General features: G+C 45.6%; 1 protein-coding gene across 2 annotated transcripts in view; it reads left to right on the top strand.

Annotated features, from left to right (window-relative positions):
* Window positions 1-16,771, top strand: part of PTDSS2 (phosphatidylserine synthase 2) — a 30,004-nt gene that overhangs the window by 10,417 nt on the left and 2,816 nt on the right. For both annotated transcript variants that reach the window (XM_066320599.1, XM_066320600.1), the window contains exons 3-10: window positions 2,513-2,595; window positions 7,365-7,432; window positions 9,012-9,146; window positions 9,936-9,986; window positions 11,449-11,562; window positions 12,195-12,313; window positions 12,993-13,107; window positions 14,751-14,896. In XM_066320599.1, the coding sequence (XP_066176696.1) occupies window positions 2,513-2,595; window positions 7,365-7,432; window positions 9,012-9,146; window positions 9,936-9,986; window positions 11,449-11,562; window positions 12,195-12,313; window positions 12,993-13,107; window positions 14,751-14,896 (831 nt within the window). The remainder of the gene's footprint in view (window positions 1-2,512; window positions 2,596-7,364; window positions 7,433-9,011; window positions 9,147-9,935; window positions 9,987-11,448; window positions 11,563-12,194; window positions 12,314-12,992; window positions 13,108-14,750; window positions 14,897-16,771) is intronic.

The following is a 16,771-nucleotide window of genomic DNA, read 5'->3' as shown; positions in this document are numbered from 1 at the left end:
GTGTTTGCATCTGTTGCAGGACTTTTTCTCTCCTGGTTTTTGTTTGTTGTGGTGTTTTTTTTTTTTTTTTTTTTTTTTTTTTTTTTTTTTTTTTAAGATAAGGTTTCAGGAGCCTTTTATATGTAAATGTAGTAAGAGTTCATTGGGATCACACATGTGATCCAGCTTCCCCCGGTGTAAGAACAGTGGAACATCTCCTTTGTTAGGCAAAGGAGAGATTGTGCTGTGAACTTGTCTGATCCATGATAACTTTATTCCTACAGTTCTCCCAGGCATGGAATAACTCATCCTGACTGACAGCTGTGACATTCTCCTCTGTCCAGCCTAGACTGAGCTGCAGCCCTGAGTGTAGCCAAATAAACACTGAGCACCTCCACTGCTTACCATGGAAGAAATCCACAGCTGCCAAATATTTGGAATGCTGAGCAGAGTATCTTGGGGGAAAAAAGTTCTGGGGTTTTTTTCCTCATAAAAACACATTCAGGTTTTAAAACACCGGTGTGCTTCAGGGTTGTACATTGAATTTCCAGCTGGGAAATGTCTCTCCTGAGATGCTTTTTCCTTGTTTTCCGTGGGGATAGAGATCTGGGGATACGTGGGTTTGCATGCTGATTTCATGCTGCTGGGGCTGAGCATCCACAGGGAAATGGAGGTAACAGGAGCCCAGAGCCCTCTGCCAGGGCTTGTGGTAGCCTGAGGGGGTTGTACCAGCTGTACCAGCATGGATCCAGCCCGGGAAGGGACAGGGAGTGGGAGCTGGCTCCTTGAATCCCAGGACAAAGGGCCATACACAGCTCCTCATTGTCCTGTGTGTCTGAATCAACTCCCAGCACAAACGAGAGCTTGTTTGTGCTGATGGAGCTGCTGCCAGGCTCTTTTTTTTTTTGTTGTTTTTTGTTTTTTTTTTTTTGGTTAAGTGTTAAAATGATTTTTGTGGGCACACGTTGCTATTTTGTGTCTTCCTGATGGAAAATCCATTGGCTGTGTCCAGCCAGGTGAGGAGAACCCCTCTCAGGTGCTGGAGCATTCCTGCCTCAGGCCAGGCTGCTGCTTAGGCATTGGAAGCTTCCTAAGGAGGTAGATTAATGATGATAAGAGAAAAAATTCAGTTACCACTGAAAAAGAAAAAAAAAAAAAAAGTTGAGCTAGTGTAGTTATTTATGCAAATTTGTGATTTGCTTCCAAACTTCCTGTGGTGAACTTGAAGTAAATTAATATATCTGGATCCCCAGCATATTTCAGCACAGCTGCTCTTGGGCTGAGAGTGGGTTTTAGAGGAAGGAGCACAGCTAAGCTCTTGTGGTGATTTGGATCCAGGATTTGAATTCCAGCTTTGGGAAGACAGCCCTCCCAAGCCCAGAGCAATGGTCTGGACCTCTCAGTTCATGGCTAAGCTGGGGTGGGGTTGTCACACCACACAGGACTGGAGCTTCCAGATGCAACCAGGGACTCAAAATGCAGAATATTCTCATTATTGGAGGTCAGCTGAAAGGGTTTTGTCCTCCAGATCTTTGGAAATCCCCATGGAACTATCTATTCACAGATCCATTCAGCACCTAATTCTGGTGTGCTTCCCGGTGTTTAAAGCAAGCAAAATTACTGAGTTACATCTGTTAAGTAAACCCCATTTCTATTTTCAGGAAGCGTGAACATTTATACTCAGAGGTGTATGTTACAGAATAGTTTTTGTTAATTCTTTTTTTATTTTGAAAGATTTTTTGATATTTTGTTTAAAGCACGAGTCATCTATTGCTTCTGGTTTGTAACATTTTCTCTCTGGCAGCAAAATTACTGGGTATTTTGTGTGACTTCTGCAGGCTGAGCCATTTTATTTGCAGTCAGGGGTTGCATCATTTTCTGCAAACATGAAATGAGCTCTTTCCCACTTGTCCATCCTTTCAGCCAGCTCTTAAGCAGGTGATATGAGACAGCAAGCAGGATCCAGTGGGAATTGAGGTACAGTTAAAAGAGCATTTTTGGATTGCTTTATGCCATTTAATCCATTAAAACTAAAAGAACATGCCCAGGGTCGTAGGTCTTTGGTATATTTGGGCTTCTGGTCTGATAATTTGTTTTTATTTAAAATCTCTATTATGTTCCTTAGGCTCTGTGTTACGGCTCCAGCTCTTGAAATAGCAGCAGTGCTGGTGTGGTCTGGAAAGCTCCTGCTTGTCTTTAGTTGGTTAAGAAGCTGTTTTGAAGTGGTGACAAGTCTGACAGCTCCTTTTTAAATTCCATGGAAATCTAGTGGAGCAGTGAGAGCTGTCTCACTGCTAAATCCTGTGTGTCTTTGTGAGCCAGTGGGAATAAAAGCTGCACCCAGACACCAGGAGGTGTTTGACTTGCTGTGATCCTCAGCCTTTTTTTGGTTGTTTTTTTTTTATGGATGGTGTCTGGATCCATTCAGCAGTTAAGAAACAATGGCCAGACGTTTCTCACATCAAAGAACATAATTTGCAGTCTCGGGAGGAGGATGAGGCAATAATCCAGGGTGTTCTGTTTCTCCTTCCAGAGGAATCGTCGCCAGTATTTTGGTTTTCTTGTGTTTCGGGGTGACACAAGCTAAAGATGGACCATTCTCAAGACCTCACCCAGGTAATTCACCTTGCTGGGCTCACCCAAATACTCCTGAGGAGCTGCCTGGTTTGTGGGGAAGGTAAATGTTTGTGTTGCCTGGAGAGCAGGTAAGTTGTAATTTCAGTAATCACAGGTGCCTCAGCACTGCACACTGATCATGGAGGCTCCTCCATAACCATCCTGCCTGGGCTTCCACGGAGCCTGGAGATCTGTTTGGATCTCCCTGGTTTGGCTTCCTGTTGTTGGTAAAAAGCTCTGTGAGAACTGCCAGGTTCTTAAAGCTGAACTTCCCTTGTTTATCCTCTGTTTTGTCTCCTCTCTGTGCTGGGACTGCACTTGTGACCATGTGTCCGGTGCTGGAGCACTTCCTTAGCTCCATGTCCATTTTCCACAGGAGATTAGAGGCCCTTCATTATGATTTTAAAGGTTTCTTGTAAGACTGGAAGTCCTGAAAGCATTTGAAAGCACAACACAAACCTCTTCCAGGTAATGTAATAGCTGGTGAAACATGAAAATATTTAATGGCTTTGATCTTTTTGCCCTTTTACATCTGATTTTTAGATGTGAATCATTAAAAGAGAAAGAATTAGGGGAATTCATATAGGCTTAAATAATATTCCTGAAAGCATTAGGCTTTCTTACAGCCAAATAAAGCTGGGTTTTTTGCCAGAAATTTAACCCAGCAGCCACCCCACAACCCTCTGCCAAAGCAGGCATGGTCCCAGAGCAGTGCCCTCAGCACACCTCTAGAAACCTGGGGGTTTATTAAATTTGCCTTTCTTACTAAATAGCAGGTTTTAGTCTTTCCTTCTGTTCCAGTTAATTGTGGTTCCTTCTGTAAAATCAGTTGCTCCTTTTGAGGACACCAATGACACTTGGGTGCCCCCAGGTTTTGGGGGTTTGTCTGGGGTGGTTTTATTCCCTAGAACAAAACAGGGAAGTTTGGCTTTTAGTCTTACCCTCAATGTAACATTTCCCCATAACATTTTGGCTTTGTTTTGAGCTTTCTGCTTTCAAATGCCCTTTCCAGAGCTGCAGGTTTATTTTGAGCGTTTTTGTGATAATGTGATACTTCCCAAATTCCTGGTTCCAGAGCGTGGAGCTGTATTAGGAGCTCCTCTGTCACTCCAGTCCCTTGGGATCATCTTCTCTGCTGTCCCTGCCTTCCCTGCTGCTCCTACTGTGTGTCATTAACCTACTTCTCATTAATGCCATTAAGGAAACTGATCCCAGCCACCACCTTAGTGGCACCTGTCCAGACTGGTGGCTTTATTTCTTTTTTTGGCCTCCTTCTCAGCATTCCTAGCTTTAGCCAGGGGCTCATCCAGCTTTGCCATTTCCCTACTGATTCCACACAAGCCCCCATTTTCTCCAGTTTAATAATTTGTTACATGGACAGACACTGGTTGCCTCCCTGAAACTCAAAAATGCAGGATTGTCATGGAAATAAGTAGGTGTGACTGCTCAGGCAAGGCTTTACCATTTTGCCCTGCTTTTATCCCATTTTCCACTGGCTTTGGTTCCATCCAAACCTTCAGGCAAAGGACTTTATCCCTGCACTGCTTTATCCCCAGGGAACAATGCAGTGCAGAAGATCTTAAACTTTGCTTGAGGATCCATTTGTTTTTTGGTGAGTGAACAGCCAAATTTGGGGAGCATTTCCTAATAGAATGAATCCTGGATACAGTAAGCATCAGTAGCCTGTCTCCTTAGGATTTGCAGATAAGAGATGTTCTTCCTTCTCCCTGCCAGCTCCTTTACTGGGAGCCTGGTGTTGTAGGAGCCCAGAGATGCTTTATTGCCTCTGTCAAGATAACACATCCATGCTGTCATTCCAAAGAAATTTTCCATGACAGTTACTAATGCCCTGAGAAGCAGCTTTTAATATTCCCAGCCTTTGCCAGGAGTTATTCTGATTTAATGTACAGTGTGTGAGAGGACGAGCTGTTCGGGGAGTAAATTGTGAGGGTCTGGAGTAACCTGTGGGATTGAGGGCTGGGATAGCTGGGAATGTTCAGGCAGGGACCTGGCAAGGGCAAGCACTGGTGACACTGGAAAGAGCAGCTTCAGGACAAGTGTTTTCCTTGGGCAAACAACCCAGATTTTTGTATTTTTTTACTCATTTAGCCCCTCAGGCAGAGTGGGCCAAACTCTGAGCAGAAGTAGGGAAAGAGGCTGGTTGGATTCAGCTTTCTGGGATGTTCATGCCCTGTTCCCAGATCCCTGTAAGGCAGCAGTTTAATGTTTGATCACAGGAATCACTGGGTTATCAGGTGTGTGTCAATGATTAGAAGAGACCTCCCTACTCAGGAGGAAAGCCCTGATTGGAGGGAGGAAAAATGGCAAGTGAATTAAAGGAAAACAAGTACTGGAGATTTGGCAAAAATAGCCTTACAGCCTGACCCCAGAGGAGAGGGAACAGTGTTTGTACAGCACTGAAAACATTTGGGGTGCAGGTACTGAGTGTGTCCAGAACCTCTCAGGGACCTCTGTGAGCTGGGGACAAACCACAGCACTAAGTCAGAACCCGATCTCAATTTGTAATGATCTTTTTTTGCTGAGCCTGCTCAGCAGCTGCCACAGTGCTTTGTGCAGAGGGGAGTAAAAACTCAGACAAGGCTTTAGAGATCTCTGCTTTCTGTGCCTACATCACTTTCAGGACCAGTCTGTCACATTGTTGACTGTGAGCAGTGTAAAATCTCTGATATGAGGTTTATGGGTTAGAAAAACAGCATTTTTATGTATCTGGCAATGACATTTAAAGGTGGAAGTGTGATGAAAGGTTAATTCTCCCTGCTGGCTTGAACGTGGTGCCAGTTTGGAAAGAGGCTCCTCTCTTCCAAATAATCCTGTCACTAGTGGAGGGTTGTGGGGGTTTTTTGTGTGGTTTTTTTTTTCTTTTCCTTTTTTTTTTTTTTTCTCCTCCTCTTGTTTTGTTTTGTTTTTCCTAAGCTGCATTCTGGAAAGGGTGAAAGCTGTGACAGAGCTTTGAGCTGCTGTTCTTTTTTTTTTTTTTTTTTTTTTTTTTTTTTCCTTTTTCTTTTTATTTCCCAGAAGTGTAAAATAGGTGATTCTGATGAAATAAATTTAGCAGCTTTGCTGCAAAGAGGTCCCACCTTTCACATTGTGGTCTCTTTTGATGATGGTGTCAGAGACAGCTTGCAAAATGTGTGGAGTTTGTTGATATTTTGGGGTTTTTTTTCCTTATTGTTTCTTTGCTGTTTTTGTTTTTGTGGGGCTTTTTTTCAAGAATTTATTTCCTACTTGAGGCTGAATTGGAGAAAGACATGTTTTGGGAGAAAACAGCTCCTGAGGAGCTCCATGGGGAGTTGATTTAGGGTTCTGAGCTGATAACTCTGTTTGCAATCCTCTGTTTGTTTCATTCTTGTGTAATTTATGCCTGGCCCTGCTTTGAGCATCAAAGTGCCTACATTGCCTTGGAATTAACAGAGAGAAATTCCCAAGTCAGGCATGAGTGTCTTGGTTTCCTGGCAAATCCTGTTGGGATTCCTCTCCATCACCCCCATGGACCTGAGGAAGGAGAACTCCATTTATAACCAGGAAACACCTGAAGGCAGGTCTCATCCCAAGAGTGGTGTGTGACAATTTTGGAATTTCAGCATCCACCCAGAATGTGTCGAGTTTTCCTGAATTCCCTCGTGTGGAATCTTTGGGTCTGGGTGGGGAAAGCTGCTGGAGCGGTGTCTGTACCCACCGTGGCTCTGCATCAGCCTCAGGGCAGGAAACGCTGAGGGAGTTCAGAGCCCACAAGTCACTGCATGGAGCAGCAGCCAGGCTCTGGGATGGATCAGGGGCGTGGATGAGCCCATGGAGCACAAAACCCCCTCCAGGATGGCCTGTGACCCGGGGGCTGAGCTGCCAGGAGAGCTGGCAGTGTGCACACACTGTAATGTGGGCACCCTTTGGATTCTGCTGTGCATAGATCTGTAGTCACGTGTCTGGGGAGGGCTCCCAAGCAGCTGAGCTTTGCATGGCATTTCTTGTGGAGAATCCCAGGTAATCTCAGAGGCACTGCATCCAGCACCTGCTGAGTGGTCAGACCAAGCACCTTTGGTCTGCTTGTTTTTAATTTCATTCCAAGTACAAGTGAAATTATCTTTGGGGTTTTGAAATGCTTTCTGCCCCGTGGGGACACGACCTTGTCCTCAGGCTGAAAGCTGGGCTGCCAAACACGACTGGCTGCCTTGAGTGTGTCTGGTGTAGCCAAGGTTGGACAGGTCAGGTCACCTGAGACCAGGGAGAAAGTTCAGGAAGGATCAGGTTCTCCTCCAAGGACTGCTGGAAAGCACTGCAGGTGGCACATTCCTTTCCTTCCACTTCTTAACTGCTGAGTTTGTTGGGTTGAAGTGTTCTGGTTCTGGGTCCCTTCTCCCAGACCCAGGTCAGTGCCTGAGCAATTCCAGCAAACTTACACAGCAGCCTGTGCGGGAGGTGAAGATCCTTTCTGGTTGTATCCCTGAGGGAAGGTGGGGAGTACTGTGCTTGGGAGCTGGGAATTATAATTCCGTGGTGGGAGCATCTCCTGAAGTGGAATTGGTTTCCTGAGAAGCTGTGGCTGCCCATTCCTGGAAGTGTTCCAGGTCAGGTTGGGCATGGAGCAACCTGGGAACACTGGAAGGTGTCCCTGCTGTGGCAGGGGGTGGAACGAGATGGACTTTCAGGTCCCTCCTAACACAGCATTTCATGATTGTGTGATATTGAAATAAATGAGTAATTAACTCACGCTTTGCTCCAAAGCTGCTGACATCCCCTGTGTCTTTCTGCAGCTTACTGGAGGTTTTGGCTGTGTGTCAGTGTGGTCTATGAGCTCTTCCTCATCTTCATCCTCTTCCAGGTAAGTGACTGACACCTCCAGCTCCTAAATGCCACTTTCATGTGGAGATCAACTCCTTTGTGGTGGTTTTTTTTTCCTGCTGACTACGAGAGATGCTCATTTTTGTGAGATGGAATCATTAGGCTGTTTAATGAAACTGTGAGGCTGAGGGAGATGATAATATAAAAATACTTCACCTGCTCTGACCTCCAGTCACACTCAGCCCAGGGTAGACACCATCTTGAAGTGGTTTTAGATGAGCTGGTTCATGTTCACGTTCAGGAGCTGGTGTTTCACAGTCCAGTCTCTGCCCTGCTGGGCCATGTGTGACTCAGGGAGGATTCACCTGGTTTCACCTTTGCAAATACCTTTTACCTGGAGTGACAGGTTCTTTGTGGATGTGGGGGTTTTGCAATAAACCAAAACTTCACACCCAGCTTTGTGTGGTGGCAGGAGCTGAGGAGGAGGTTTTTCATAGAAAAGATATAGAAATATATCCCCTTGCCTCCAAATTAAACAGTTTTTACCATGTTCTTTTTGACCACATTTTACTATATCTTGTCCTTTAGTAAACTGAGAACTTCCCCGACTTCTACAATTCTCAGAAGTTAAAATTAAATTTTTGAGACAATATACTCATCAGGCAGCTCTAAAAATCATTTTGCATGAGAGAAGGATGAGCAATGTTTTTTCTTTTAAAGTTTTGCTTCTAGAGGCCATGTGAGCTTGAAGAAGTGGGGCTGGTCACCCTGGGTTTTTCCAGCCATCCTTGAGCATAGTATTCCTGAATAATTGCAGTCAGACTGAGTAATTTTTATTGGTTGTACTGGTGTGCTTCTGAATTCCAAAAACCTGGAATGGCTTTGCTTCCCTGTGGCAGCATGTGGTGTCAGCAGAGATTTAGTGGTTAAGGAACTCCCTGCTGTTGCTCAGCTCTTTACTAAAAATACATCATTGCCTTGCCCAGGTTTAACTAAGGTTAAATTCTGCTGAGTCTGCAGGTGGCTGAACTTCCTGACAGAAAATCTAAGCTTGCTCGTGGCTGAAACTTGTCCCAGAGTTCATGTGACTTCAGCAGTTTATTCTAGAATTTTATTATTACGCTGTTAATTAATTTTGGCTTTGTCCAGCTTTGCTGCCTGTCACGGATGTTCCACGTTCAAGCCTTGACCACAACACTGAGTGATTCCATTGGGAAATAAATGCTCAGCAAATGTGTGGCTGGTGTAGTGACAGAGGAGTTCACATTTTGATCACTTTGAGAATTTCTTTTTGCTGTTTGCATGGAACCTTACTGGAAATGGGTGTTGGGAAGGATGAGCTGTGTGAAGCTTCTGGGAAAGATGGGGAGTACAGAGGAGTGGCCTGGGGTAAAGAGTTAAAGATCTCTGAATTTTCATCTTTAAGGTAATTCTGTAGCCATTTTTTCCCTTAATATTTAGGATTAGAGGCTCCAAGTCAAGTGTGGGGTGCTTCAAGGCGTGGCTTTATTTCAAGAAATGAATGTGAAAAAGGGTTGATTGAAAATCAGTGTTGGCCTTAAATCTGTTTGTGCCTCCTGTGTGTGAATCCTTCAGGGATTTTCTGTGTTCCCTTGCAGACGGTGCAGGACGGGAGGCAGTTCATGAAGTACATTGACCCTCATTTAGGGGTTCCTCTGCCAGAGAGAGACTACGGGGGCAACTGCCTGATTTATGACCCTGGCAATGCAACTGACCCCTTCCACAACATCTGGGTGAGGAACAAACTCACTAATGAGGCTATTTTGGGGTAAAAATCTGCTTCACTGAACTCTTCAAAGTGCAGTTGTGAGTCTGGCTGAGTGCTGAATCAGAGCACAGCCTGTGAATGACTCTTCAGCCTCTTTATTTCTCTTTTCACCTTTCCTGTCCATCAGATGGAGGTGTGTCTCCCTGGATCCCAATTACCTGATTGCCCAGGGCTGAACTGTTCAACAGCTCTTGTTCTCAGGTCATTGGTGTCATTTTCTCCTCAGAGTTTGGATTTCTTGGTGAGCTTGAGGAGTCTTCTCCTCAGTCACCCTGAGGCACAAAGCCCTAAAACTGCACCACAGAATTCCAGAATGGTTTGGGTTGGAAAGATGACATAACCCCACCTCCTGCCATGGACAAGGACACCTTCCACTAGTGTAGGTTGCTCCAGCAGCACTTTCCTGAGTCTTAAAAACCATCAGGTTTCTGACTAGCAGAAATTCCAGGGCAAAGGAATTACTTACAACTCCCTGATTGCACGGAGTGAGGAGCACCCGAGTCCTTTGGGTCTGCCCTGTAAATCTTCAGTGCATCAAAAACTGGAATAACTGGGATCTTATAAAAGTGGAGGGAAAGGCACTGTGCCAAGGGACTGGCAGAGCTGGTAAGATTTAAGAAGCTGTGGTAAATTCCTTCCTGGTGAAGGAATGCAAGTATTCATGTGTGGAAAAAAGAAAGTTCATTGCTGCATTTTTCTTGGAGGGAAAAAAAAAAAAAAAGGCTGTGACCTTCACTCTCTTCTTGGTTTTCAGGACAAGCTGGATGGATTTGTTCCTGCTCACTTTTTTGGGTGGTACCTGAAGGTAAGAATGGCTCATTTAACCTTGGAGACTCTGCTCCTCTGTTCCCAAAGCCTCACTGCTGCTATTTTTGTCATGCCAGGCCTTGGTGACTTAAACCAGGCTGCGTGTAATACGTGAAAAAACATGTCAATACATGAAAAGCCTTCTGCCCTGTCTCCTGTACATGTTAGGCCATCTAATTTATTTCTAGGGCTTTGTTACATCAACAGGCTCCTTTCTTCCTCCACAGGGATTCATCCTGGGGTCAGATCAATAAAGAACTTAATTCCTATAGCAACAGAAATGCTGGAACAACTGTTTAAAGTGGAGTGTGGGGCTGACAGTGATATCTCCAAACACAGATGTTGCTGCTGCTGCTTTCCTAGTGGCATCAGATCAGGATTTTAAAGCATTTAATGGGCAGTGGTTTAATTCTTGTTACATTTTAGTCAGTGTCCTACTGTGGATGGAATTCCAGCTGTGCCTGTCTCTGATGGAACATTCACCAGTGTTTTGCTGATTACTTTGGTCTAAATATTAACTTTTTTAACCCAAACAGACTGACTAACTCAGGAGATTTTGCCCCCTGCAGACCTTGTCTGGGTTTGCTATTTAAATAACAAACTGACAGAGCTGGGCTGTTTTAAAAACAAACTGGAACTGTTGGTTTGTATTTTCATTTAAAAGTGCAGATGTGTTCTGTGAGTGGTTTGGGGGATCCCTCAAAACCAGAGGTGAATTTGTGGGGAGGCCTGGACTTCAGCTTGTTCTGTTGATGAACTGAACTCTAAATTTGGAAAACTTGGATCCTTTTCTTCCAAGGGAATTGCATTAGAAACTGCATTGCCCAGCTGGAAGGAGACTGGCTGCTGGGTTTCCTCTAGGCCATAACTTATTTTTCTTTTAAATATGTTAAATATTAACCTATTTCTCTATTAAAAGCTGGAGGTTGAGTGTGTTGTCTCAATAAATAGAGATGGGCTTGTGTTTGGATTTTTTCCCCCAAATCTCAAAGCACCAGGATGGCAATATTGAGAATGAATGGGCCTCATTCATCAGAAATTATTGTAGCTTCGGAGTCGTTTAGAGCCCATAAAAGGCTTTGAAAAGCCTTTTCTGAGCACTGTTAGAGCATGCTGCCTGTGGTGGTTGAGCACCCAGTAATTCCATGCATTTAACTCATTTCCCTCCTGCTGAATCCCATTTTGCCAGAAATTTTACCAGAATTTTCCATGAATTTTACCAGAAACCAGCACAAACCTGTGCTGATTTTGGCTGGGGTGGAGGTGATTTTCTTCAGTGTCATTCTTGGCTCTTATGCTGGTAATGTTGATAAGTTGAGAGGCCTGTAAGCATTTGAACCATCACATCATGAAAATAAAATTGTCCTGAGTTTCCTGATCCTTTCAGGTTACTGGAGACAAGATCTACAACTGCAGATGTTTTTTTAGCAGCTGTTTAAAAGACTTTTTTCTCCCTTCAGACTCTGATGATTCGGGACTGGTGGATGTGCATGATCATCAGTGTCATGTTTGAGTTCCTGGAGTACAGCCTGGAGCACCAGCTCCCAAACTTCAGTGAATGCTGGTGGGATCACGTACGTACTGCAGGGATCAGGGTTTATTTGGGAATACAGATTGTACAGGGAGAGCTGGGAAGTGAGGAGAGCTGAATTGTATCACGTGTGTTCTCTGTTGAGTTTGTAACATGTTTGTCACTGTTTGTGTAATTTTGTGTGTTACAAACACTTGGACATGGTTAAATATTTGTTTGGGTTAGTTTCACACCAGAGGGAGATTTTAAAGCTGTACCTGAACATTTTCAAGTATTTGCTGATGGTGCAAAACAATAAAGTCTGAAATTCAGATGAAGGCAAAACTTGGTGTGAGCTTAAAGGGATACCCTTTTAAAGTTGTGGTTTATTTTCCTATGAGGTGTAAGTTGGTGCCAGAGGGATCAGAATTCCTTGCAATCAGGGCACACAGCTCTGGGTCTATGTTTGGATGGATTTTGGGAAAGACCCAAGCTTGGAATGATTTGCTCCATGCTTGTGTTTCCAAAAGTCAGTGCATTATTAGAGACATCAAGCCAAGCTATTTAGCCTTCAGAAAACCTGTGGAATTAACACTTTGTCCCGTTCCTTGGAATGAAGAGGTCTGCCTGTAGTGATTCCCCTTCCCAAGCTCTAGTGTTTCTTCCCCAGCATCATTCCTGTGTTTCTCCTTCCAGTGGATAATGGATGTGATCTTATGTAACGGGTTAGGAATTTACTGTGGGATGAAGACCCTGTCCTGGCTTTCCTTGAAAACCTACAAGTGGCAAGGACTCTGGAACATTCCAACCTACAAGTAAGTTGGGGAGGAGAGGAACTCCAAAGGCACAGCACAAAGTTTGAGCCCCTGTTCAAGAGCTTGGCTCTTCTGTTTGGATTAATATGGATTGAAGAATCCTGGATGTCCAGGTGACTCCAGGATCCAGTGACTTATTGCTGCAGGGAGATTTGTTGGAGAGTTTTATTCACCTTATGAATAGGATTGTTGGAAATACACCCGTGTGTCCCAGACATTGCCTGATGGCTGGGAGTGAGGGCATCCTGTGGAAGTGAGCTTGTTGGATGAAGTGGTGTAAGGAGCTGCAGGAATCGAAGCTGACATCATACTCCCATTCACAGCAAGGAGCTGTTTGGTCTTTTTGCATTCCCTAGTAACCAGAACTTCACAGGAACTGGGACACTGGGAATTAAAATTTCATAAATCCCTTGTAGTCGTGTACCAGTAATGACCCATCGTGCTCTGTAGTGTCTTTGCTGAGCAGAGCAGAACTGCTTACAACAGTGGGTGTAATATATGAAAGCTTTAATTGATAATTAAAATAACGAGCTCAGAGCTAGTCTCACTAAGTTGTGATTTTAATGGAGTAAACGGAGGCATTTTGCATATCTGAACTGGTGTCTCAAATGGAAACACTGGCAGATGCCTCTTGCCTGCCTTTCCTCCAAGCTGCAGTGGTTATTTTGGTTTTTTCCAGGGGCAAGATGAAGAGGATCGTGTTCCAGTTCACCCCGTACAGCTGGGTGAAGTTCGAGTGGAAGCCAGCCTCCAGCCTGCGCAGGTGGCTCGCCGTCTGTGGCATCATCTTCGTGGTGAGGACACCTCTCTGGCTCCTCTGTCCCCTGCTTCCAGGTTCTGTAACTCAGGCTGCAGCTCTGGGGATGTTCCTGAAGCTGAGGCCAGGAGGGATCCCTTCCCAGTCCTGCATAACGGGGCTGTGGCTGTGTCTGTGTCTTTGGGACGGGTGCCAGATGCACCGCAGAAGGGCTTGTCCTTGCTTGCTGACCACTGTTGCTGGCAGTGGGAGCGATATAAACTGAGATCTTTGGGTTTGGAGCAAGTTGCTGCTCCCCAGAACACTGGCTGTGGGTGAAAGCAGCTCAAATCTCTCGATTTTATGCAGATACAGGTCACATTGCAGCTGGAAGGGCTGTATCCAAGGCTTCAGGCACCTCTGAGCTTTCTCCTGAAGCACAGATCTGCTTAAATCATTCAATTCTAGATTTATTTTTTTAACATTTCACCATTTCACTGCACACACAGCACCTGAGTGGGTGGAATTGTTTTATGCTGGAAATGCAGCATCTGAAATTGATACCTGTGCCTGTGAAACTGAACTTGTCACCCACATGACACTGATAGGGAGGGTAAACTGGGCAGTTTAAATGCCTTTTTCCCACTTCTGCCCCTTTTTCAACTGGAGAACTTTGGCCTTTGTGCCATCAATGGGATGTCACTTGGCGCTGCTCTGAGCAACTCAAACTTATCTCAACCCAGCAGCTGTGAAATTGAACTAAATCCATCCCCGTGACACTTGGGGTGATCCAGAGGCACTGGGCATGAACTAGGTTCAGTGGCACAGGACAGAGCTCTGTGCTTTGCCAGAACAAGCTCCCAGCACCTGATTCCTGCTGCAGGACACATTGGCCAAGCTGACGTGGCACACCAGGCCTGCTTTGTAGGAGGGCTAAAAGAGTATAAATAAAATAGCTGTTTCCCCAAAAGATAGCTGGTTGCAGCCCTGAAGAAATTTGGGTTTAGGTGCTGCTGCAACAGAGATCTCAGTGAATTTATACTGGACTGTGGGATTTTGTTTCTTTTAGCACATCCCAGCTTCAGCTGACAGTTTTTAAGTAGCTTCAGGTTCTGGCTCACTCCTTGGGCTTCAGCAATGCTTAATGCCCTTTGTTATCACTTCTTTTGAAGTGACAGTCTGATGTGTCTCTGCTCCCTTAAGCACATTGCCAGGGCAGCTGCTCGAGAGAACATTTTGCTCTTAATTTATAATCAACTTTCCCAAGCTGGCTTTGAGGGCGAATTTACGTAACTGAGAAAAAACAACCCAGCCCAGCCCTCCACCGTGTGCAGCTCGTGCCTCTTGTTATGGTGGGGCTCCCTCAGCTGGGTTTTAAAGGAAGGGAAAGGAAAAGCTGTGCTTTGGGGATTTTTCCTGTGTTTGTGCACAAACTTTGGGCTCTTTGTTTGAAGTTCAAAAACTTGCTTGAAATTTGAGAGTACTGCTTGTCCAGCTTTTTGTTGTGATTTTTAATGCCTTTTCCAAGGTAGAGGAAATGTTTAAAACCTCATTGGTTTTGGGTTGATACTGATGGTTCACTTGATGGTAATGAACAGGGCTGAGAAATGCACAGAGGGTGCCATTCAGAGAGAGAGAGGGGCATTCCAGGCTTCATCCAGTGGCATTTTCCGAAAGTAATTCCAGTATCCCTTCTCCCAGTTTTTATTGGCAGAGCTGAACACGTTTTACCTGAAGTTTGTGCTGTGGATGCCCCCCGAACACTACTTGGTGCTGCTACGCCTCGTGTTTTTTGTCAACGTGGGAGGAGTGGCCATGAGGGAGATCTACGACTTCATGGATGACCCGTAAGCCCCACCTCTCTGTACTTCCCATGTCGAGCTCCACGTGCTTTGTTCTGAACTTGCTCCAGCTTGCTGGCATCCATCTCGGGCACCAGTTCAGCCTGTCAGGGACAAAAAAGGCCTAATCCCAAAGCATCCGCTTCGTGTTCCTTTGTTTGGAGGTACCACTCTCATTGCCCCGGTCAGAGAGCAGCTGTTGTTAAGGGCATTGTGTATGCACTGTTAACCTCAGTGTCTGGTAAATGATCTCTCTGTGGAGAAGGGAATGTGGAAATGAGCTGGAGTGCTCCTGGTTCATGGGCAGAGGAGCGCTGTGCTCCAGTTGCAGACCGAGAGCCAGGAACTGCAGTCCTTGGATGTGCCCTCTGGGGCACATCGGGGTCCAGACTAAAAAAATGTTATTCTTAAAGGCACTTCTTTCCTTGAGCTGTTTTCCCCTGGCCCTCTGGAGCTCTCCTGGCATCCTCTTGCAGGTCAGAGGCCCTTGTTAGCAGGATGTGCTGCAGGTGAAGCACCACACACAGCAGTGCATGTACTTGAGACTGTTCCCACCTCAGCATCATATTTGTCCTCGCTGCTTTTGTTTCTGCAGACCATGTGAGAACTGAGAAAGCTTTGTTCTCAAAATCACCTTTTCTTTTAATGTCACAACCTGCCTGAGCCCACATCCTCAGCCTAAGGCACCACCTGGCTTCCAGGGGTGTTCATTGTCTGTCGCTGACCAACACAAAAAAGTGTCTGTGTTCAGAATTTAGGGTTCCAACATGGTCTGAAGATCAGTTTCCCTTGCAAGGCTTTGACTCCTAGAACTGGGAAGAAGGGCCAGCCCACATTGCTTAGTCGGAATTCAGGACATTCCGCAGGGGCAGGATGCCCTGCCCTTGGTGTTGGACCTACTGGTTTGGGACGTGCCTCCAACTCACAGGTAAGAAGAGTCTCTGCCTCGCTGCTGAGCTCCTCTCCTTAGCACCATTCATCTTCTTGTGTTGGGGTTGGAAAAGCTCCTTTGCCCTCTGTTAAACCACGTGGCATAACACTAGAATTTGGGAGAGCCATCCCTCGCCAGTGCCTCATCCCTGGTTCCGATTGTTGACGTTCTTTCCGCGAGCCGGAGCAGCACATCCCTGTCACTGCCACCACCTCCTGCCATATTCCCTGCTGGGGGAGGTGACTGCCCCCACATCCTGGGATTCCTGGCTCTGCTTGATGCCCCCCAGAGCTGACATCAGGCTGCTCCTGCAGAAGGGCAGAGCTGAGCACCCACTCTTACCTGGTACCTTCTCTGTGGAGGGTTTTGTAATTCCTTCCTGCATTCCAGGCCATCCAGGCAGAGAGGATCTGCCCCCGTTTACCAGCTTCACTTGCACATCATTTCAAGCCAAGGATTCTTCAGGATTCTTTCCATGGTTTTGTAGGAGAAGAGCAGGGGAAACATGATTTGCTCCATGGTTGTATTTACAAAAGTCAGTGCATTTTTCCTGTTGGGAAGAGCAGGCTGTACCAGAGGCTCCCAGCTTACATCAGATGGGAAACCTTACTGACCTTTTTCTTTTGGAAACTCTTAATACTCAAAGACTGGAATATTCCATTGCCCTTCCTTGACAAAAACATGGCTCACTGCCTTGTCTGGTGGTGATGGAATTGTCTGGGATGACCTGATGAGGTCTCTTCGGCCAGCCCTGCAATGTTTGGTGTAGAAAGCAGTGAAATTCCAATGTGAAGAATTCTTTTTCCCATTCAGCATTCTGAGTATCCGCAGGCAGTTCTGGGACTTTGCTTGCAGGACCTTGGGCTGAGCATGGTGACAATGTAGTGCCTGGAATTGGGATAGTCCCAGCAGAGGGGTGAAGCTTTCTCCAGCCTTTACACACCACACGC

Source organism: Sylvia atricapilla, chromosome 6 (genome assembly GCF_009819655.1).
Source record: "Sylvia atricapilla isolate bSylAtr1 chromosome 6, bSylAtr1.pri, whole genome shotgun sequence".
In the NCBI taxonomy this organism is placed as follows: domain Eukaryota; kingdom Metazoa; phylum Chordata; class Aves; order Passeriformes; family Sylviidae; genus Sylvia; species Sylvia atricapilla.
Note: the sequence above shows the minus strand (reverse complement) of the source record. Positions and strands in the feature narration are given on the sequence as shown.